Consider the following 25,695-nt stretch of genomic DNA (forward strand, 5'->3'; position numbering starts at 1 on the left):
GGGGAGGTATATTCTAACTGATAGTTTTTTATAATTATGGTAGGGGGACTGTGAATTTGGATTGTATTTAGGTCGTTTTGTCCCATATATTCTATTTTTGGATTGTCGCTCTTTTGTAAAATGTACTTTTTTAATGTTGGTTTTGATCCTGGGATAATTTGCGCTAATTTTATCCAGTCTGATGTTTTACTGATTCAGGTTCAAATTGGGGCGCATTCTTTTACCTTTGATCATGTTTATGGAAGCACAGGTTCCCCGTCATCCTCTATTTTTGAAGAATGCATCTCCCCGCTTGTCGACGGTTTGTTCCAAGGGTACAATGCAACGGTTCTCGCTTATGGGCAGGTGGGTACTTTCTGCATTTGATTGCGTTGGTGCTGTTTCTGTTTGATTCTTGGCAGTACGCTTGTGTAGTTTGAAGGTTGGTTAGTAGGCTGTTGTTCTATTCTAGATTGGTGACTAAAAATTTTGATGCAGACGGGCTCTGGCAAGACGTACACGATGGGAACTGGTTATCGGGAAGATGGCCAAATTGGGATCATACCTCAAGTCATGGATGCACTGTTTAATAGGATCAAAGCCCTCACGCATAAAATTGAATTCCAATTACGTGTTTCATTTATTGAGGTTCGTTGGCCTGTCCTTGATTGCTTCTTTTGATCCTGCGTCAGATCATTGGTTTTGGGCTCTGTTTTACTTGTATAGCAGATTCTCAAGAGCACAGCGAAAATAGGTGAAATTGTAACCGTGAATAATTTCAAATAGCATCCTAAAACATGGCCTCAAATGGAATACAAATAGCATCCCAAAATATGGTCTAAAGTGGAACACAAAAATCACCTATTGACTTTAGCAGTAAATTGTAGATGGCGTGAAGTTCTAAGTTTATAAAAATATGAAACAGTATAGCATGGCTCCCATGGATGAGGAAGTATGATAGAATATCCAATAAATAGAAAGTATATATATGTTGTGTCGATTTCTGATATAATCAAGTAAATAGTGGTCCTGGAGTCTAAAAATACCCAAGATGTTTCATATAGGAACCATGAAAAACTCTTTAAACTTTTAGTGTGTGGATAAATTGAAAATAGATCAAGAAACTGTATTTTGTAATTAATAGCAATAAAATAAACTAAAATAGTCCATTGCATGGCAGAACCAGAGGAAACTTGTTCTGTTTTACTTTATGTTATTCACATAGTTATATGCATTTGCTGCAGGATTTCTAAACGAGGATAGAGAACCCCATATAAGTGCACTGTTTTAGGCACCTGTACCACACTACTATAGGATTTTCTGCTTCAAACCACTGACTCTGCCTATGCTGTATAGACCCATTAACATGTCTAATATTTAAATTTAGTGGATCTTTGTATATGCCCTCTTGTTCTTATCCTTTTTCATGTGAAACCTCCTAAGTCTTTCCCTTAACTCTTCTTCAAATTAGGAGAGTATTTTCTACATCTTTCCAATGACAAGTATATGGAAATCTTGTGCCGATTTATTCACTGTTATAGAGTTTCATATTCATCTGTAACTTCTGAACTCGATAGGATGATGCCATCATTTTCACTTTTTAAATCCTGTAAGATTGTATTTTCCACTGGAAAGTAAGTACCTTGTGTGCCTTTTATTTATTGATAGGATGTGATTATTGTCGTTCTTTTGTTTGTTTCATTCATTGAGGGACAGTTTGTTTCAGACGTGGTGATTTGTTCTTCATATGATAGTTAAATCATATGAAATGTTTTCATGTGAAAGCATTGTTTGGTGCTTTTTTCAAGATAGGTATGGAAATCACCAAAAGGGTCCCAATAAAAAGCTCCTTTGCTTACATTTATGAATGGGCTCTGGTGAGAAAAAGTGATGGAAAATGCTTCCTCTGTGTGGCAGTGTGATGAGATGTGATCCAACTGTCATACCCAAGGGATAGTCAATGAGAAAGTTGAATCTTATTGAATGGGCCACATCCTCTTGAGTATGGATTCTCCATGAGAAAATGGGCCATTTTTGTACAGGATTCAATTTCATACAGTTCTTTGCATGTCAGAACATTCCATATGATTTCTTTCAGCAATTTATTGCAAGAGTCTTTGGCATACTTTCCTTGAGCTGTGATAATTCCTACCTCAACATTCTTATGGCTGCTCACTTGCTTATTGTTTAAGCAGTAGATTGTTACTGTTGTTTCCAATGTGAAGTTTTAGCTATTGTTCTTCCACTTGCCAATTTGTATATTTGTATTTATCACATTTTTCCTGTTTCAATGTTTCCCATTATCTTATACGTTTCTGTAATGGCATGAACTTGATGAGTATTTTTGTATGTGCAGATCCTAAAAGAGGAAGTGCGTGACTTGTTTGAACTTGCGCCATTGGGGAAATCAGATTCATCTAATGGAGTGGTGGGGAAGAAAGTGGTTCCTGGGAAACCACCTATACATATACGTGAAAACTCCAGTGGAGTGATAACTCTTGCAGGATCAACAGAATTTGTTGTTAGTACGAAAAGGGAAATGGCTGCATGTCTTGAGCAAGGTTCATTGAACCGAGCAACTGGGAGCACAAATATGAACAATCAATCAAGGTATGGCTGCATCTCTACTCTTTTCTGTTTCCTACTTATTTAAAGATGGCTATGTTAGTGGGAGGAAAAACCACTAGAGTCAAAATTGTAGTCTCTCATGCATGCACTCATTACTAGGGGTGGGCATAGGGCAGGCCCAGGCCCATTTAGAACTTGGCCCATTGGGTTTTAAGTGTGGCCCAGCCCGGAGAAGGCCCGGCCCATTTATTAATGGGATGGGTTTTGGCTCGGTTCTTAACGTGCTCGAGTTTCCCATAACCTGGCCCATTGGCCCAATGTGTAATGAAACAAATGGAAATACAATAGAGAACCCAATAAGGGTTAACAAGAATACAAATGAAGTGCACAAGCACTAATCCACCCAGGGATAATACAATCACCAAAAGAGAACAAACTCAAAAGCACAACAAGGGCCACTAAGGGCCAACACAAAGCATAAAAAAATAAGTTCTCTTAACAAAATGCTTAGAAAGCATTAAAGAATACAAAGGGGAAAACCCATATTTATAATACAAAGAAGAGTGGGGGCAGCCCAATGACTAGCTGGGCTGCCCCAACATTCATATTACATATTAAATATAAAAAAACAAAAAATAAAGAAAAGAAAAGAAAAGAAAAAATAGTCTCTACTAGTTTGACACATATACATGAGTGAAATGACTGTGACACCCTTGATGAGTATTTTAGTTTACATAGAATATATATATATATATATATATATATATGTACAATAACACATTATTTAACACTTCCCCTCAAACTTACAGTGTGATCACTGAAAGTTTGCCAAGAAGAGATAAAAAAAGTGGTGAAGGCAAGGGCTTAATGAAAAATCCATGAGCTGACATTCTGAAGTCACATAAAGCAATTTTATAGTCCCTCGCAAAAAAAATTCTCGGACATAGTGGCAGTCTATCTCTATATGCTTGGTACTTTCATGCAAGGTGTGGTTGCTTGCAATATAGATAGCACTCTTATTGTCACAATACATCTTTAAAGGACTAGAGATTATTTTTTTTAAAAGGCAAGCTGGGGTTAGGCAGACTCCTACCATATATCTCTTTAGCCCCATGTGGCAGAGAGATTCAAACTTGGGCCTTCAGCTTGGCACAAGACCCCACTTACCACATGGGATACCACCTTGGTGGTTTGAAGGACTATAAATGACTAAGCCTATATCTTTGAGAAGACTCCTCAACCAGATAATCTCTATAGTAGTTGCCATGGCTCGGTATTTAGCTTCAGTGCATGATAATAAGACCTTTTGTTGCTTCTTACACCTCCAAGATATAAGAGAGACTCCTAAAAATATACAAAGACCAGTAGTTGAGACTCTATCATTAGGATTACCTTCCCAATCTGTATCAATATAAGCAATTAAATCTAAAGTAGAAGATAAGGATAGAAATGGCCATTTGGTTATGAAATTCTTGATATATCTGACAATTCGTAGGACAATACTCATGCACCATAGATGGTGCATGTTGAAACTAACTGGCTGAGTGTTGTCTTACGAATCCCGAACTTGAAAGCCTTGAAATCAATCTTTTTTTAGAGTTTAAAATAACAGTTCAGCAGAAAATGGTGTTTGAAATAACAAGTCCATGGACGTTGGGTGCATTATAGGTGAACTTTCCTTTACACAATAGATTTGTATCTCCCTACGATCATTGAAACCATGTAGATTCAAAACAAGGCTTTTCATAATTTAGAGTTTATATAAAAGAGGAATTTCCAAAGGAAACCCTTTATGCAAAATTACAAAAAAATATGCCCAAGAACGAAACATCAAATAAAGAGTGGGATCTTGATATCATCACGTTATCGTACCAACCTAATTATCACTTGTACCCATAAAACGGGTCAAACTTATGAAAAATTGGTAGGTGCATAGATATCAAAATTCAAAACAAGACTAACATATGTGTTATTTCTCTCATGATGTACAGTTTAGAATAAGTAAAATAAGCATGATAATCTTGTTTCGATATTAATTGTCCTGAAGGTACGCACAAGAGAAACGTAAAAACAATTGAGACTGCCCGGGGGGTTGTTATTCTATGTATTTTGATACCTTAGACAACTAGCTGAGTTTGTTCCTGTAGAGAGATGCACCGAACCCTAAGTAGAGAGAGAGAGAGAGAAAGAGAGAGAGACGGCTGCACAGGAAGAAAAACTCGTTAATCCATATTAGGGCTGCTCTCTATGTTAAATAGAGAGAGGCCAAAAGAATAAATTACATCTAAGTCCATTATTAAGTAAAAATATCAAATAACCTCCAAACTAAGAAGATTTAAACTTAAACCACCTATTCTTAACACTCCCCCTCAAGCTGGAGCATAGATATCAATCATGCTCAGCTTGTCACAACATTTTGAGAAAGTTGGTCTAGCAAGGGGTTTTCTAAACATATCTGCAACTTGATCTTCCGACTTTAGATATTTGGTAGTGATATGTCCAGCTTGAATCATATCCCTTACGTAGTGGCAATCAACTTCAATGTGTTTTGTTCTCTCATGAAAGATAGGATTGTTCGCTATATATGTTGCAGTTTTGTTATCACATATCATGGTCATAGGAGAGGAAACCTTCACCTGAAGATCATGAAGAATAGTACGAACCCACATCAATTCAACAATTGTTTGGGCCATAGCCCGATATTCTGATTCTGCACTCGACCTGGAAACCACATTTTGTTTCTTACTTCTCCAAGAAATCAAGTTGTCTCCCAAAAACACACAGAATCCTGTGGTAGATTTTCTATCTACTACAGATCCAGCATAGTCAGCATAAGAATAGGCCACTATCTTCAGAGTTCCATCTTTCCTGAACAATAACCCCTTTCCAGAAAAAGATTTTAGATATATGAGAATCATTATGCTTGCATTCCAGTGTACCTCAGTTGGTTTGTCCATAAACTGGCTAACTTTGCTTACTGCTAAAGCAATATCCGGCCTGGTCCCAGTTACATATAATAGCTTCCCTACTAGGGAGCGATAGCTTTTGCTATCAACTGGTTTTGACCCTTTTTTAAACAACTGAACTTTATGGTCCATGAGAATATTTGTTGGTTTAGCTCCCAACATTCTTGTTTCCTTTAATAAGTCAAGAATATACTTCCGTTGAGACAAAATCATCCCTTCACGGCTCCTAGCAACTTCTATACCCAGGAAATATCTAAGTGAACCAAGGTCTTTTGTAACAAAATGCTTTTGAATATGAGCCTTTGTGTTTTCAATATCTTTCACATTGTCTCCTGTAAGAATGATGTCATCCACATATACCACCATAACAACTATGCCTGAGTTAGTTTTCTTGATAAATAGAGTATGATCTGTCGCTGACCTATTAAAGTCAAAGCATGACATCACTTCAAACAACTTTTGAAACCATGCGCGAGGACTCTGTTTCAAGCCATAAATCGCCTTTCTCAATCTACACACCTTTTGACACTCCCCCTCAACCTCGAAACCTGGAGGTTGTTGCATGTAAACGGTCTCAGATAGATCCCCATATAGAAATGCATTTTTCACATCTAATTGGCACAAGCTCCAACCATGCTGAACAACTACTGAGAGAACAAGACGAATGGTACCCATCCGTGCAACAGGAGAAAAGGTTTCAAAGAAGTCAATACCATATGTCTGAGTATACCCTTTCGCTACTAATCTGGCCTTGTACCTTTCAATAGAACCATCAGATTTGTACTTTATTGTATATACCCATTTGCATCCAACAATGTCAGCATCTGCTGGGGAATCAACTAGATCCCATGTATGCTGAGATACTAAAGCATCCATTTCTTCTTGCATAGCCAGCTTCCAGCGATTATCAAGCTCTGCCTATTGATAGTTCAGAGGAATAGTTTCAGCAGATAAGTCTGAAATAAAAGACTTCATCTGATTTCCAATTCTGGCATCAGAGACAAAATGAGATATGGGATATAAGGTACATTGTCGTGTCCCCTTTCGTAGAGCAATAGGCCTGTTATCATCATCATGAAGATCACTATTGTCAGTAGAACTTACCTCAGGAGAAGAAGAAGATGAAGGCACTTGCGGAGGTGGAGCTCTACGCATATATACCAATGGAGGATTATGAAATCTGGAAGAGGATGAAGTTTGGTTCGGTATTGAGGGCACGGATTCCAAAGGAAAAGGAGGTATAGGTAATGGAAAAGACTCAGCTGGATCGACCTGCAGCGGGGAACCGATACTAGAGTAATATGGAGTGGATTCCAAGAAAGATACATTTGCACTGACATACTCTCGGCGAGAAATAGGATCATAGCATCAATATCCCTTTTGATTTTTGGGATAACCTATAAATATGCATTTTGTAGCTTGAGCAACTAATTTATCACGGTCAGGACCAAGTTTGTGGACAAAACAAACACATCCAAATATTTTTGGTGAGAAAGAAAAGAGTGGGGCATTAGGTTTGAGGATATGTAATGGAATTTGATCACCCACAGACGATGAAGGCATGCGGTTGATCAGATAACAAGCAGTGCTAATCGCATCACCCCAATATAACGCAGGAACATTGGATTGAATCATAAGGGTCCAGGCAACATCAAGCAGGTGCCGGTATTTGCGCTCAACCACCCCATTTTGTTGAGATGAATAGGCACATGTAGTTTGGGGTTGAATGTCATGATCTTGGTAAAATTGTAACAGAATTTTTTATTTAAACTCAAGAGCATTATCAGTGCTAACAATCTTGACAACAGATTCAAACTGAGTTTTTATTTCAAGAATTAAGGATTTGATAATACTTGGAACTTCAGATCGTTCTTTTATTAAAAAGACCCACGACAACTTAGAAAAATCATCAACAATAACAAGATAATATCGACATTGAGTCCTAGTAGGAATCTTACTAGGACCCCATACATCTGCATAAAGAAGTTCAAAAACTTTATGACTAGACTGACTCTGACTTGAAGGGAATGAACTTCGATGATGCTTGCCCAACTGACATGCTTCACACTGAAATGATGTAGTAGAAGGAATTTAAGGAAAGACATAACGAAGCTTTGACAATGAAGGATGACTAAGACGACAACGTCACTGAACAGGACTGGATGAGTGTTCCACTGCAGCATAAACATTACCCACTGGATGGTGTAGGTAGTAGACTCCATTTTCTTCATAGCCTCCACCAATCTTCTTCCCCGTCAGCAAATCCTAAAAATGACAACCCATCGGATCAAATATTACTCTACAGTTTTGTTCTCTTATAAGGCAACTAACAGAGAGTAAACTTTGAGGAAAGTTTGGAGCATGAAGAACATTTTGCAACTGAAATGAGGAGGATATATAAAAATATTTCCCTGACCAACAACCAGGGAGGAACTCCCATCGGCTAATGAGACTCCTCGATGAGCATTAATATCCTTTAGATCTGAAAAAACAAGTGAATTTCCACACAAATGTCTAGATGCACCAGAGTCAATAATCCACTTACTGTCAGTCGGATGAAGATGATTTTCGGTTGAATAGGCAACACCAGCTACAGGAGGGGTGGAACTCAAAGGACGAAGAGCTATCAGCTCATCATATTCAGCACGACTGAGGGTGATACTACTGTCACTTACAGAGATATTTTCCTGTACCTTTGTTGCCTCGAGAGTAGTAACATTTGCTTTAGGAGCATATGACTTTGATGAAGAAGAGGTTGGCCGGCCATGCTTATCCCAACAACGATCTTCTAAATGTCCAGATTTTCCACAGAATGTACATTGAAGCTTTCCTCTGCCTCCCATACCTCGTCCACGACCTCGTCCTCTGATATTCTGAAGATTTTCACGCCCATAACCAGATGAGACAACTAGAGCAGATGACTGAGTCACAGACTGAGATTGTGGAAGAGAGACCGCAAGTCTACTCAGACGATTATATGCCTCAGCAAGAGTAGGTATATTTGAACCAGTCAACATTTAGACTTTTGCAACAGAGAATTCTAAAGATAAACCTGTAAGAAACCGAGCAACCATAGTTTGTTCTTGATGATCCTTTTGTTTCGAATAGCAGAGGGGTCTGTGAGCATTAAGTCTTTCAAATGTAGCTTTGACGGAGGCATAGTACTGGGCCAAGGTTTGATCTCCCTGCTATAAATTATATATCTCCTGTTCAACTTGCAGGATACGACTTACATTAGTCTCTTGTGAGTACGTATCTCGAAGATTGCCCCACATCTGTTTGGTTGTATTATAGTCAATTAAACCATCTGCAATAAGGGGTTCAAAACTATTCATAATCCACGACATAACTATGTCATTATCTTTATCCCAGGTAACATATTTTCCCACTTTTTCAGTGGGTTCGTCTTCCAACAAGATATGCTTTCTACGATGTCCAGATACCGACATCATAAACGTTTTGGACCACCTGGCATAGTTAGTTTCATTCAACCTTACAGAAGAGCCGTACGAAAAGGGATTGGCAAATGCCGTATACTCTCCAATATGTTCCATTTTGGAATCACATTTCGAAGTTTCATCCATACTGAAGATATACTTCTGTTTCAGCAGAGATAAAACTCTGGACAGACTTCAATCAACACAGGGAATAGCATGTGTTACACTCACACATCAACCGATACGACAACCAGTAGTTGTTCACACAAAAAAAAACCACGACAGTAAGGAACAACAGCCCACAACAAGAGTATTTTCCCAGCACAGAAGGGAATCAAGCCTCCAGTTTCCACGACAGTAGTGAACAACAGCCCACAAACATGAATAATAGTTTTAAATTTTTTCTTCAACACAACAGAGAATCAAGAATATTTTCCCAGCACAGCAGGGAATCAAGCCTGCAGTTTCCACGACAGTAGTGAACAGCAGCCCACAAACATGAATAATAGTTTTAATTTTTTTTTCAGCACAACAGGGAATCACGACCAACATAACTCTGCATACGCAGAAACTGAATCATAACAGAGGCTGCTCCCAGACATATATAGCTCAACAGTCAGTTATATCTCAATCACGAGCAACAACACAACAAGTGTGATTGCTTTTTCTCCCAAATAACAGGAAATCACGAAAACAGAAAAACCACGACAAGGAGATTGCTGTTGTGCCCAAACATCAGGATATCACGGCAATAAAACTCGGCAACTGAACATCACGGAAGGAAATCCAGGAAATCACGACAGACAAACTCGGCAACAGAGAATCATGGCAGGAAATCACGGTAGGGACAAAACTCGGCAACAGGGAATCACGGCAAAGAAAAAAAACAAAATGAGGAGCTACCAGACCAACAACACGCAGCCACGACCAGCAGCACACATCCACATCTGCTCCCTTAGATCTGATGACAGATTTGGGCCATGACCTTGGTCAAATCCCAGATTTGTTATCAGATCTTACACAGAAAAAAAAAATAGCTGACCTGATTGGAAAAAAAAAATCGTTGGTGTAGATTAATCGTAGTTTGATCACGATCGATCACGCTCCCACGATCGAGAACTTTGATACCATGTAGAGAGATGCACCGAACCCTAGGTAGAGAGAGAGAGAGACGACTGCACATGAAGAAAAACTCGTTAATCCATATTAGGGTTGCTCTCTATGTTAAATAGAGAGGGGCCAAAAGAATAAATTACATCTAAGTCCATTATTAAGTAAAAATATCAAATAACCTCCAAACTAAGAAGATTTAAACTTAAACCACCTATTCTCAACAGTTTCTAAGGGGACAACAAGTGACCGAGAGAGAATTTTTCAGAGGCATTCATGGCAAGGGATGCATCCAACTTCTGCAGAAATCTATGGGATCTACCACCTAAGATAATTTTTGGTAGCCCCGTCTCCTAACTCCAATGACCGAAGACATTGAGTTCAATTGTTACTCGAGGAGCGTAGTTGTTAACAACCTGTTCATCGGAGTTTTTGTACCATCCCATCCTCTCTCTTGACGAAACCAAATAGATGAATGAGTATGTCAGGTTCTATTTTAACTGACGACCTATTCTACATGCTCTAGTCTTTCAAACCAAATCGAGCATCTTACCTGTGAAGGCAATCATCATCATTTATGTGATTTTCTTTTAATCATCGTGCATTTTCATGCTACGAGATTACCATAAACCTCTCATTTAATTATCATAGTACTAACATGTTATGCATGTCTGATAGTACTACTACGATGAGAGGGATCTCTGTTTCTCCAAAAGAAACCCCAATATTTATTTAGAAATTTTTAAAGTCCCGTACTTTAGGTTGGGGAATATCCGAGTCATTTCGGATACCAAAAAGATTGACCAGACGTATGCACCACCTAGGGCTACGTAGTCGACACCTTTCCGTTATGCAGGTTTTAAAAAAAAGACTCAGTTGTGAATACGTGAACACCAAAAGTTTGCTATGCTTTTCGAGACAACGAATAATACAAGCTTGAAATCTCGCATGTGAAATGCTTTTTAAAAATAAAGACTTGGCGAGTTTGCACAAATATGCATCTTTAAATACAAGCATAATACAAAGTAAGCAGGAGTATATATAATCCAAAACTGTGTACTTTACAAAGTTATATATATGTATATATAATACATATATATCAAAGCATAAGTCAATGCACATTACAGCGCGACGACAAAGTAAATGACATAAAGCAAGACTCGATATGCAAAACCACACATTGAGCTAAATAAACTGCATAAGCGATACACAAAACCATATATCGGCTAAATAAATTGTATAAGCAATGCACGAAGTACAAAACCGTATATTGGCTAAATAATTTGCATAATCACTGCACGATCTATGAAACCATACATCGGCTAAATAAACTGCGTAAGCAATACACAAAATACAAAATTGTACATCGGTTAAATAAATTGCGTAAGCAGTAGCCTGTGCACATTACAACGTGGCAGCAAAGTAAATGACATAATTTAAATGGACAAGAATATGCAAAACTGCGTCCTTAAGTTAAAAGCATATATATATAGATATAAGTTATAACTATTCCGTTATTTGTTCTCGTATCTAACTTTCTCCTACCTCGGAGATGGTCTAATCATCACCTATACCTATAAAACGGGTCAAACTTATAAAAATTTGGTAGGTGCATAGATATCAAAATTCAAAACAAGACTAACATATGTGTTGTTTCTCTCATGACGTGCAATTTAGAATAAGTAAAATAAGCATGATAATCTTGTTTTGATATTAATTGTCCTGAAAGTACGCACAAGAGAAACGTAGAAACAACTGAGACTGTCCGGGGGTTTATTATTCTATGTATTTTGATAACTCGGACAACTAGCTGAGTTTGTTCCTAAGGGGACGGCCAGTGACCGAGAGAGAATTTCTCAGAGGCATTCATGGCAAGGAATGCATCCAACTTCTGCAGAAGTCCATGGGATTTACCACCTAAAATAATTTTTGGTAGCCCCGTCCCCTAACTCTAATGATCGGGGACACCGAGTTTAATTGCTATTCGAGGAGCGTAGTTGTTAACAACTTGTTCATCGGAGTTTTTGTACCATCCCATCCTCTCTCTTAACGAAACCAAATAGACGAATGGGTATGTGAGGTTCTATTTTAACTGACGACCCATTCTACATGCTCTGGTCTTTCAAACCAAATTGAGCATCTTACCTATGAAGGCAATGATCATCATTTATGTGATTTTCTTTTAATCATCGTGCATTTTCATGCTACGAGGTTACCATAAACCTCTCATCCAATCATCATAGTACTAACATATTGTGCATGCCTGATAGTACTACTACGATGAGAGGGATCTCTGTTTCTCCAAATGAAACTCCAACATTTATTTAGAAATTTTTAAAGTCTCGTACTTTAGGCTACGGAATATCCGAGTCATTTCGGCTACCAAAAAGATGGACCAGACGTACACACCACCCAGGGCTACGTAATCGACACCTTTCTGTTACACTGGTTTTAAAAAAAAAGATTCAGTTGCGAATATGTGAACACCAAAATTTTGTTATGCTTTTTGAGACAGCGAATAATACGAGCTTGAAATCTCGCATGTGAAATCCTTTTTAAAAATAAAGACTTGGCGAGTGTGCATAAATATGCATCTTTAAATACAAGCATAATACAAAGTAAGCAGGAGTATGCAAAACTATGTACTTTACAAAGTTATATATATATATATGCATATATAATATATATATATATCAAAGCATAAGCCAGTGCACATTACAATGCGGCGACAAAGTAAATGACATAAAGCAAGACTCGATGTGCAAAACCACACATTAAGCTAAATAAACTGCATAAGTGATGCACAAAACCATATATCGGCTAAATAAATTATGTAAGCAGTGCACGAAGTACAAAATCGCACATCGGCTAAATAAATTACATAATCACTGCACGATGTATGAAACCGTACATCGGCTAAATAAATTGCATAAGCAATGCACAAAATACAAAACTATACATCGGCTAAATAAATTGCGTAAGCAGTAGCCTGTGCACATTACAACGTGGCAGCAAAGTAAATGACATAATTTAAATGGAGAAGAATACGCAAAACTGCGTCCTTGAGTTAAAAGCATATATATATATAGATATAAGTTATAAGTATTCCGTTATTTGTCCTCGTATGTAACTTTCTCCTACCTCGAAAATGGTCGGACTTGCTAACGATTTTGAGTGTAGGTTTTTAAGGGCTTGTGCCTTGGTAAGCATGTTGTGTCCATTGCACCGATGTGGTGCGCTAAAAGATATTTTATCATGCTGTGAAAAGAACGATGCAACAACTTAATTTAACAGAATAAGCGATGCTTGTGTCGCAGGGGTCGAACCCGAACCAAGCTTGATTGACAGTGGCTCGATTTGGATCTAGCTAATTTCGGTTATGCTCAGTCCTGGCCTAGCTCGAGGCAGATGAAAAGAACCTACAAAACAAGGCAATGCAGAAAGCAACAACGTGTGGAGAGATGTCGATGCACAGACCAGACATTCTCCTACACAAGTAAAGTTGTAACGCCCCAAAAGTTCAACTTGAGACAAGAAGATTTGAATGAAATTCCCTTCGAAAGTCAGAGTTTACAACTAAGATTTTTAGTGATACCAGAGATTTTCAATAAAAGCACAAGTCGATTCTTCTGAGCATGTTAGCCAAAAGATCCAACAAAAACCCATTTTTTAAGTAAGCCAAGCAGTGAACAAAAAGATAGAAAAGATTTTATCGGTAAAAAGGTTTAGTCTGTACAGAACAGTGGGGTCATCTACCCCTAACAACAAGAGTACAAAACCCGAAGTGAAGTAGCCAGAACGCTGACAAGAAAGGTGAGGCTTTGATCATGTAGCATTGCACCGCCACCTGTGAGGAGAGTCTACCTATCACCTACACCCAAAAAATGGGGTCAGTCTTATAAAAACTAGTAGGTGCGCAAAAAGAACAAGGAGAACAACAACTAATCTAAAGCATGCTCATAACTGAGCAGATAGAACCTTATGATAGAAACTGGTGCAATAGGCAGAAAGCAAGAGAATAACCAAAACTGTAGCAAATCTATCATAAGTATCATCATGAGTACAACCAGGCTAATATTACAATGATAACAAATCTAACTGGAAGCAGTTGCAATATGACTAACCATGCATACTTTTTAACTATCGCAAGTAGCAAACCAGTAGCAAGGTAAAACATGCAGTCAAGCTCAAGAACAAAGAACTATTGTGACATCACCAAGGTGCCAATCTAATAATACTGTGAGCATGTCATATTTTGTTCTGATTATTAACTAGCCATTGTGGGTATGCACAATGTATGAAACGTAAAAACAATCGAGATCGATTCGGGGGTCCATTATGCTATGTATTTTATTATACCCCGATTGACTGACTCAGTCCGCTCTTAAGGGGACGACCAGTGGCCAAGAGAGTAAGTCCCTAAAGGCAAACAGGGACTAACCATGCATACTTTTTAACTATCGCAAGTAGCAAACCAGTAGCAAGGTAAAACATGCAGTCAAGCTCAAGAACAAAGAACTATTGTGACATCACCAAGGTGCCAATCTAATAATACTGTGAGCATGTCATATTTTGTTCTGATTATTAACTAGCCATTGTGGGTATGCACAATGTATGAAACGTAAAAACAATCGAGATCGATTCGGGGGTCCATTATGCTATGTATTTTATTATATCCCGATTGACTGACTCAGTCCGCTCTTAAGGGGACGACCAGTGGCCAAGAGAGTAAGTCCCTAAAGGCAAACAGGGCCTAAGGATGAATCCAACTTCTGCAGAAGTGTCGGGCGACTACCACCTAGGATACTTATGGTAGCCTCCATGTTCCCTACCTCCGATGACTGGGAACAACCAAACCTTTGCTCAAAATAGCCATTATTGGCCTGTCCATCAGAGTTTTTGTACCATCCATCCTCACTCTTGATGAACCATCTCGAACAAGTACGACGAGGGGTTTTTCTTTATCATCGCCTTGTTCTATATGCCCTGGTATATTCGACCTACTCGAGCATCTTGCTTGTGAAGGCGCATGATTATTATTTAGTGAATGTTCACGATTATGCTTTATTGCATACTATGAGGTTTATCCACCTCGTGCTACTCATCGTAGTATCACACAACATCATCACCAAGGGATGCGACTACGATGATAGCCAAGGGCCACAATGAGGCACCCAAAACAAACTCAAACATATCAGCATTCTCAAGAACAACCTGAACAACAGAGGCAAATGGTACAACCGCAATTTATACGGTGCGAGCAAGAATTAAAGCAGTAAAAGCGTAAACAAGCAAGTCAAGAACGAGGCCAAGGTGCGTAAAGCGCGGGGCAACAGAAAGTAAAGTGTTGTAAAGTAAATAGCCAAGGCGCATAAAGCACGAGGCGATAGAAAGTAAAGTGCTGAAAAGTAAACAGCTAAGCATAAAGCATGGGGCGACAGAAAAGTAAAGTGCTGAAAAGTAAACAGCCAAGGCGTATAAAGCGCGGGGCGACAGAAAAGTAAAGTGCTCAAAAGTAAACAGCCAAGGCGCATAAAGCGCGGGGCGACAGAAAAGTAAAGTGCTCAAAAGTAAACAGCCAAGGCGCATAAAGCGCGGGGCGAAAGAAAAGTAAAGTGCTAAAAAGTAAACAGCCAAGGCGCATAAAGCGCGGGGCAACAAAAAAGTAAAATGCTGAAAGGTAAACAGGACAAGGATCGCGAAACTGTGTCCTTGAGTTAAAAGGCAGAAAATCAAGCCTAGGCATATAAAGCGCGGCGATAACAAAAAGTAAAGTGTTGAAAAGATAAAAAGGACAAGGATCGTGAAACTGCATCCTTGAGTTAAAGAATGTACATATATAACTTATATGTATACATCCCCCAAAAAATGCATCATTGCAGAAACATCCCTCAAAACTCGGGGCCTTTACAGTTTCACTCCCAATTGGATAAAACAACCAACCACAATAGAGCTTACAATTATCATCCATACGAAACCAAACCTTTATTGAAATAATAAGTAATAAGTCTAGAGACAATTGTATAAATGAAATATTCAGAGTGCAATAACTACTGAATGAAACAAAAAAAGGAAATAAAGGAAGATTGAGCCACACTGTCCAACTTTGATCTGTCTAACAAGTGTGTGACACCCGTAACTTCTCCAGAAGCCAGTCGCTTCACTAATCTCCTACGTTTGCGAAAAACCACAGAAAGAGGGGGTCAGAAATTCGAAGAATTCTGTGTACAGATCCCTCTAATGAAAACAAATGAGCATAAAGAACACAAATACGATTTCATACAATAATTCAAAGGAATGCAATTATGACAATTACATCATTCAGGCAAGCATTCATGCAATATGGAGCATTTATTAAGCATGAAAGAACATTAATCAATAACAAGAATTACCATTTAAGTAAGCAAAATATTTAACATGCATTAGAAATTAAAACGTCATGCATCCACCAACATGTAACAATTAAGGGAATAAGTAAATATGCATGATCTAATGCATAACAGGAATATGCATGATTTATGAGCAATGCATAAACACTTTATTATCTTTCATTAAAGCTTTTCTTTCCATATGCATGCCCTATTAAATGCATGCAATTTAAGTTTCTCTTTTTAATTATCGTTGCCCGCGGATACACCACACGGGTAAAATCTCCGAGATCAAGTTAGGTTCCTAGGGTAGCTTAACACACAAGTTGTATTTTATTATTGGGTTTCAAACTTAGTCCTCGACCGAATCACCTTCAGAACATTAGACCTCCACATCTAATGTCAGGGACACTCCACGCCCACAAGTGTCACTTTCTTGCTATACCAAAATAACAACTATGTCGAACACACCACCCACAGGTAAAGTGGCGGACTCTTTCTAAAACCGTGGCTAGGAGAAAGAACCTTAATATCGGGTTCAGGGGTCAAAGTAAAGCACACGAAGTTTTTGTATCCTCGTGGACCCCCAAAACTGAATCTTTAAGATGCTTATTCTTTCGATGGGAGATCTCAGATCTTACATTACATTATTCTTTTTCATTATCTTTTTTATTAAATATCAATTATTAAGTTTTGCAATTCAGCATGCAGAAGTAAGGGCAAAAGCTCGCATCTACCCCTACGAGAACCATCACGGGACTCTCGCTCGTGAAAACACATAGAACAGTGCAATATAGTGCAATAAAAATAAAATGTGATTTTTGCGATGCATTTAAAATACATAAAGGAAGAGCAAACCATAGCTCAAGGCCCACCAGTCCCACGATGATTCATTACAATCATCGATGCACCCTAAGCAAAAACCATAACATGCCATAATTTACATGCTTTCTAGATGCACATTCATAAGTACAGTTTTCAGCTATGTATATGAAGCAAGGATATTTAGGAGCATGTTTACATTCAGTTCATATATTAATGACATGTGCAAGCTTTCATGTAATACATCCATTCAAGGCAAATCTATGCTTCCATTCACTTCGCATAAGCATGTCAATTTCATGTATTCATCGTATGTGTGTTCAGGTCAATGTATGTTTCCCTTTGACGATGCATATTCATGTAAATTGCATGATGTCAACAGCTTGCATGCACCTATCAATGCATGAATTCACCACATGTACATATTCACATAAATGCATATTCCCATCGACTATGCATAATCATGCCAATCATAGAATCTAGATAATTCAATGATTATGCTCATTTCATTCTGCATATATAGAGCAATATGCAAGTCCAAATAAATTTTGCATCACATATCAACAAGCAAGTCTAAATCGATTCTACATAGCAATGCACATTTTGTCTAAGCTTCAGCATCAACATACTATTAAATACCCTGTCTCTTTTTTTTTTCTTTTGTTGAATGAGCATCACAGCGTGCCCAGCATATGCAAGAATTTTTATATTTTTTTTCTTTTTGTTGCAGGATACGAAACTCGCACCTGATCACGCATATATTCCCTTATATATATATATATATATATAAGAAGTTGCGCCCAGCCGACCCCGTCAGCTGGGACTTCCAGCAGGCCCCACTGAGCTGGTTCGGGTCTGATCGACTCTGCCAGGCCCGTCTGAATCCTGCTCAAGGGCCGGACTGGGCCAGGAAGGTCATTCACAAACCGGGTTGGCCGAGTCAGCCCAGCCAACCCTATCAGTTGGGCCTGACAGCCCATGCATAGGCCCTAGTCCGGGCCTTTGTGCCATCAGGACTGAACAACCACCAAGATAAACGATATTTATTTTTATATATTCTATCTTTATTATTTTTTTCTTTTTTTTAGGACATGACCCAGCCGACCCAATCGTCTGAGTCTGTCGTGCAGCAGAACCACCCAGCCGACCCAGTCGGCTGGGGCTGACTGTCTAATAGGCTCAGTCGTGCGTGGATCGGCTGGAGCCCAACAGCATCAGAACCAAAGTTTTTTTTTAAATGATGATAAAACGCAGGAAACCAGCCATGGGGACGATCCATGGGTCATCCCCCATGCTTCGTAGAGGAATCCACCATGAAAATGCTTTTCCCTTGGATTCCATCCATAAAAAAAGCATAAAATTGAATCGGAGTTCTATTTCTCATCTATTTTCAAAAGAGAAGACCCATACCTCAAACCAGCGCTTGGGGGCTGCAACTGTTGCTTGAAGGGGATGTTGCCGAACACCGAACCTCTGCCGCAAACGGGAGTGTACGAAAATCGTTGGCTGCTAACAGGAGGGTTTGAGGGAGGTGTCGCTGACGATCGGTGGTCACCGGGAAGCGAGGCCATGGGAAGAGAGTCGCAGGAGGAGGCAGGGCGTCAGGCGAGGTCGTCGGCAACTGGAAGGTCGTCGACAGCCAGCCGAGAAAATATGGGGGAGAGGGAGAAAGACAGGGAGACAGAGAGAGTGGAGGAGGAAGAGCACACAGGTGAGAGATCCTCCCTCACCCTTGCGTGCTTTTAAAGGCACGATTCGGGAAACCCCAAAGGGGTTTCCTTCTTCAGTCAAGCAGGGAAGGGGAGAGCAGCGCACGGGAGGAAGAAGGTTTTAAAATCTCATCCACATAGAGATCAACCAAACTCTCCAAACTTTGACTTATTCTAATCGGGAGAAAATGGGCACTCTTCGTCAAACAATCCACTATTACCCAAATGGCATCTCGCTGTCGTTGGGTCTTAGGCAACCCTACTATGAAGTCCATCGAGATGTCATCCCACTTCCACTCTAGGATCTCAAGTGGCTGCAGAAGTCCACCAGGTCTCTGGTGTTCGATTTTCACCTGCTGACAGGTAAGACACCGGGACACGAACTTCGCAATGTCTGCTTTATCCCATTCCACCAGTAAGTCCTTTGAAGATCTTTAAACATCTTGGTGGAACCAGGGTAGACGAAATATCTAGACCTGTGAGCTTCACCCATCATCTCCTCCTGCAATGCTTTCAGAACCCACCATCTGTCTCCGAACATGATGGTTATGTCCTCTTGGCGAAACTGCGCCTCTGGATTTTGGGCACTCTCACATAAATTCTCAAAATCTGTATCGGCTGACTAAAGCTCTTCGATCCGATCTATGATCTCTGGTCTTGCCTGCATCTCCGCACAAATGATGCGTTCGGAGTCATCCGCAAACGGCTGTCATCTGACAAACTCCTCGACCAGATCCCAACTGTATCTAATCATGCTAGCTACTATGAACGACGCCTTTCTACTAAGCGCATTTGCCACTACATTCACCTTACCAGGATGGTAAGCGATGGAGAAATCGTAGTCCTTCAGGAACTCTAACCACCTATGTTGCTTCAAATTCAGATCATGTTGCCTGAATATGTACTTGAGACTCTTGTGATCTGTCATAACCTTAAATTATTCCCCATAAGGGTAGTGGCGCTAGATCTTCAATGCGAAAACCACTGCCACCAACTCCAAGTCATGCGTGGGGTAATTCTTTTCATGCACCTTCAGCTGCCTAGAAACATACTCTATGACATTTTTGTGCTGCATGAGGACACAACCCAGTCTAGTCCCCGAAGCATCGCTGTACACAACGAAACCACCCATCTCGAAAGGCAAAGTCAAAATGGGTGTCGTGGTCAACCTTTTCTTCAGCTCCTAGAAATTGTCCTCACATGATGACCACTCGAACTTCACTCTTTTCTGCAACAGTCGAGTCATAGGGGCAGCTATACGCGAGAAGTCTTGAATAAATCAACGGTAGTAGCCTGCTAATCCCAAGAAACTCCTGATGCCAGTTACCGTCTTCAGTTGCTCCCATGACAAAACGGCCTCTACCTTGGCTGGATCAACTTCTACGCCCCTCTCGGATATCACGTGACCGAGAAACATCATCCTATCAATCTAGAACTCGCACTTTAAGAACTTAGCATAGAGTTGATGTTCTCTCAGTATTTGTAACACGATCCTTAGATGCTCTCGGTGCTCTTCTAAACTCTCTGAATAGATAAGAATGACATCGATAAACATGATGACAAACGAATCTAGCCATAAACTAAAAACCTGATTTATCAGGTCCATTAACGTTGTAAGGGCATTGTTGAGTCCAAATTACATCACCAGAAACTCATAATGCCCATATCGGGACTTGAATGCCGTCTTCGAAATATCCTCTGTCTTGATTCTCAACTGATGGTACCTAGAACGAAGGTCGATCTTCGAGAACACCTTTGCTTTCCTTAGCTGATTGAACAAATCATTGATCCTATGCAACGAGTACTTGTTCTTCACCGTCACTTGGTTTAGCATACGGTAGTCGATACAAAATCACATTGAACTGTCCTTCTTCTTGACAAAGAGGACCAATTCACCCCAGGGAGACACACTCGGCCTAATAAAACCTTTGTCAAGAAGCTCCTGCAATTGCTTCTTCAATTCTACTAACTTCGCAGGTGCCATGTGATGCGGAGCTCGAGAAACTGGTGTCGTACCAAACACTAGCTCGATAGAGAACTCAATCTCTCTATGTGGTGGCAAACCCTGCAAGTCCTTGGGAAAGACATCCAGGAACTCACGAACAACGAACAAATAAAAGTTCCTTAAACTATTTAAAATTCATACGTAATAGACCCACACTAGGTTGGGTCTTCCCAATGTGTCCAAACCTAATTAAGTCACCACTAACTAAATAAAGACTCATTTTGTGTTAACCTTTAATCTCGTTAAATAATTGTTTCAACAATACTGAAGTAACCCTTATATTAAAATAAAATACCCTCTTAATTATTTCTGACCAAAATACTCCTATGACATATAACTCAAGTGTGATAACTAAATACATCTAGTTAACCTCAAAACACTGCAGAATCATTCTGATAATTCACAAACACCATCAAATACATATATTTCATTATAATTAAATATATTGAATGGTTAATTGCCTGAAATAATTCTATAATTGCCAATTATACCCTTATTCAGCCAGAATTGAGCAAATGAACATCTATGTCATCAATAATTGGAATTTAAAACCTATAAAAGGATTTTCAACTCGATCAACAAGATTTCCTTTTTATTTATTTATAACTCTCAAAATATATAGGTTTTACAGCTTGGCACACCAGGCCACCAGGCCCATTGCCCACCCCTACTCATGACACATACACAAACACACGCACACATCCAACATACTAATACAAATCTAGCTCTTTGTTCCTATCCATCATGGCATCATTCATTCTAATTAACCATTGCTTTAGTTCATTTGCCTTATCCATTCTAATGACGAATATGCTCATAAAATGCATGATGATGTTCCTTCTCTGGCCTGTCCAATTTCAGACAAAAAATATGGAACACATTATGTAAACCCCGTAATTTTTAAGGATTATTAATAAATAAAGAACTTGTTTTTTTATCTTCAAATTAGAAATGTGTTTCTAGCTTTTGAATTTTATTTATTACATATTCATTTGTTCATTCAAGTCAATCAGGGTATAATTTGCATTTATAGAACTATTTTGGGCTATAAATCACTATTTATATATATATATATATATATATATTTTGATGGAGTTTGTAAATTATTGGAGTGTATTTGTGTGTTATTTGGCTATTGGTAATGATTTATAGGGTAATTTGCTATTTTTGGCTAATCTTGTTATAATTGACATTTTTTGAGTTTTTGACATTTGCGATTGCACACGAAGGGTTCGTTGTATTACTTTGGTAGCGGTCTTTGCGGACTTCAAAACTCCTCGGTCTTTTGAGTTTCGATTCATTGTTCTTCACATTATTAAGGTAAGATACCTTAACTGAACTTATAGAGAACATGTTTAAACACTAATTGTGTAAACATGATGTTGCACTGAATATCTAAATGAATTGCAAATACAAATTATAGTCGCACACTTCACTTAGTTGTGGATATCTAGGACTCTTGTTATTGTAGTTCGGAGACCATGCTTGTCATGATTGTAATTAGCGGAATATGGAGTGTGTTTGCTGCAGGTACACCTGTGTGTGGGTTTGAATCAGAGTTACCGGAAGCGCCTAGGCAAAAGGGGAAGCGCGCTTCCCCGAAGCGCGCTTCGGAAGCGCGAAATGTCGCGCTTCCGAAGCGTGAGGGGAAGCGTCCCCCTTTTTTGGGAAGCGCGCTTCCCTTTTATGGGAAGTGCGTCCCCCTTTTATGGGAAACGCGCTTCCCATAAATGGGAAGCGCGCTTCCCCCACGCTTCCCCCACGCTTCCCCCTCGCTTCCCCCTCGCTTCCCCATTTTTTCCATTTTTTCGCTTCCCCTCGCTTCCGGTTCGCTTCCTAGGTCGTTTCCGAGACGGTTCAGAATTTTCTTCTAAGTGGTCCCACGCTTCCCCGCTTCCTAAATTTTTTAAAGTGCCTCGCTTCCCGCTCCCGCTTCCCGTATCGCTTCCCGCTCCCGCTTCCTCGACTGGTAACTCTGGTTTGAATGCTTGTGCACTTATGAATGTATAATATGTACGCAATGTGTGTCATCATACTTTGGTTTGCGCATACTATGTTGCTTTGTATGTTATATAAATTTGATACATGGTGCACATATAACTACTATAGACATGTATAAGTCGTGTTCGATGCATACTGTAAATGTTATATATATTGTTTTGTCATATAATGGACTCATTTATTCTTGTATAGAAGAAAGCATGCGAATGTTATAAATTGTTTTGAACTTGTATGTCTTGTTTGCTTGAGAAATATATGTGTATGATGTACGGTAGGATGGTCAATGAGATTTTGACCAACCCTTACACAATTATATCTAAGGTGATATATTGATTCATGTGGTGAAAAATGCATATGACTTTTATCGTGAATAATATATCTTTACCTTTAAATGCTTGATATGTTTTTTTTTAATTTGAGTTTGGGTTGCTTTACCAGACTTTAGCGAGTCTGACCCCGTTTTATGGGGGACAGGTAATGCAGGTAAAGTATAATGAGTAGTTGGAGCGAAGGGCTGGTCGAGCTGCATCCTCGAGGGTCCACTCTTACCTTGCGATCTTGGTATTCATGATCTTTTCGTTTTAAGTACTTGATCATGTAGAGACTGAAGTATTTTTTCATACTCTGATTTGAAATGAAATTAAAATCTTCATATTTCAGTCTTATATTGTACGTGGTTTGAAATGTGTATATCCCGTACATTTTGATTTGATTGTTATCTTTAGTGTAACCGCGCCCAAAGTCTTAATCGTTTTTAAAAATCATTTCTGCATTATAAGATCTGATTTACTTATACTTATAAAAAAAAAATTGTTTCAAAATTTTAATATTTGAACTATAATAAGGTTAAAATTTTTGGGGCGTTACACATTAGGTTTAAGGAGATGCATCAAATATATCATGCCTAATTTGTTGTCATGTATTTCATGATGACACCAAATTATCTTTGATGTTTTTCCCATGTGTTTTGTCATGCTCATCCTAATCTCCTGTCTCCTTGTTTATATGCAGTAGTCAACCTTTTCTATGCATTCAACAGCTCATTTTTCTTTTTTCATTTTCTTGTCTGTCTCCTCTCCTCAAATATAATATTTTATTATTTCTTATAATTTTTGTCTATTTATACACTTAATTTTCTACATATCTTGGTCTTCTATTTCCAGTAGGCTTAGTTACCCAAATGCTGGAGATATAAACATGCTGTAATGACAATAAGCACAGAGATGGACATCTTTGCACTTATCTTCACAGATATCTGAGTTTCCTAATTCTCAAAAGGCAACAATATTTAAATTTAAAGACGGAGAAGCGCTATTGTCTGTCCTTTCAATTTTCTGCCTATGTTGTTTATGTTTTTTTCCCATTATTTTGCTGTCCTGTTTGTAACAGTCGTTCACATGCCATTTTCACAATCACAATGGAGCAGATTTCTAGAGTAGATCTTCCTAATTCTGGGGAAAACCTGCCAGGAGATCATAGTTGTGAAGATTATCTTTGCGCAAAGTTTCACTTGGTGGATCTTGCTGGCTCAGAACGTGCTAAAAGGACGGGGTCTGATGGCCTTCGTTTCAAGGAGGGTAAGCCTCTGCTCAGTTAAAACTTAGGCATGCAAGGACTCATGCAGCCTTGTAGGATCAGAAGCTTCACAAAGTTCCTTTTTTCTTTTCTTTTCTTTTTTATTTCAGGTGTTCACATCAATAGAGGGCTTCTTGCACTTGGAAATGTCATAAGTGCACTTGGAGATGAGAAAAAGCGGAAAGAAGGCTCACATGTTCCTTACAGGGACAGCAAACTTACTCGTCTCTTGCAGGTTTGATCAGATTTCCCTTAGTAGATAAGTTTTGCTTTATTGTAGTCCAGCATCAACAAATTCAAGTTATTCAATTTTCATAGCGTGTTTTATATGGATTAGGGTTATCTTGCTGCAGTTGTTTATAGTTGTACTGACACAAAGGAAAACATCATTTTCTTTTTCTTTTCTCAACCTCATTCATTTTTGACATCCTTGCAGGATTCCCTTGGTGGAAACAGCAGAACTGTTATGATAGGTAAAGCCTGGTAAACCTACCCTTTTTAAGAATGATTTAAATCTTTCCCTCTGCAGAACCTTGAAAGCTATGTCACCTGGGTACGGGTACGGGTACGGGTACGGGTACGGGTACGGGTACGGGTACGGGTACCGAGGGTACGACATGACAATTCCAAAAAAATGTGGGTATGGGGACATGGCTATATATATATATATATATATATATGTGCGTGTGTGTGTATTAAATATCACATAAATACAAAATAAATTTAAAATAAACTGAATATAATCTAAATATATGTTATATCTAAAATATATATTATATACTGAAAATATAAAGTTATAAACTAAAAATGTATAGGACACACAAAATGGCGTGTCTGGTACCCACCCCCGTGTCAACACCGGTACACTGACGGAAATGTGTGTTCCAGTACCATAGCTTGAAAGAAATGGTGTATGATCTCCCACTCCTCTCCAGGCTGAGCTTCATTCAGCTTGCCTATCATGCTACATGTAGATATCTATTAGATAAAAAGCAAAGTAATGATGCCTTTTTAATTCCATTGTAGCATGTCGAAGTTCCATGCAATTGCTCAAAGTGTACTAGTTATTTTTGTTTCAACTTTCAACCTCATATTTTTTGTAGTCATGGGAGATTGCCTCGAGTCATTCTTGCCATGACAAAATGAGAACAGGAG

The 25,695-nt window shown here is 38.9% G+C and overlaps 1 protein-coding gene across 1 annotated transcript in view; it reads left to right on the forward strand.

Moving 5' to 3' along the window:
- Positions 1-25,695, forward strand: part of LOC149838751 (kinesin-like protein KIN-4A) — a 53,829-nt gene that overhangs the window by 792 nt on the left and 27,342 nt on the right. The window contains exons 2-7 of the mRNA XM_090007783.1: positions 199-345; positions 478-627; positions 2,336-2,589; positions 24,355-24,542; positions 24,651-24,775; positions 24,977-25,013. Coding sequence (XP_089863909.1) covers positions 199-345; positions 478-627; positions 2,336-2,589; positions 24,355-24,542; positions 24,651-24,775; positions 24,977-25,013 — 901 coding nt within the window. The remainder of the gene's footprint in view (positions 1-198; positions 346-477; positions 628-2,335; positions 2,590-24,354; positions 24,543-24,650; positions 24,776-24,976; positions 25,014-25,695) is intronic.

This window comes from Nuphar pumila, chromosome 5 (assembly GCF_984573655.1).
Source record: "Nuphar pumila chromosome 5, dmNupPumi1.hap1.1, whole genome shotgun sequence".
Lineage (NCBI taxonomy): Eukaryota > Viridiplantae > Streptophyta > Magnoliopsida > Nymphaeales > Nymphaeaceae > Nuphar > Nuphar pumila.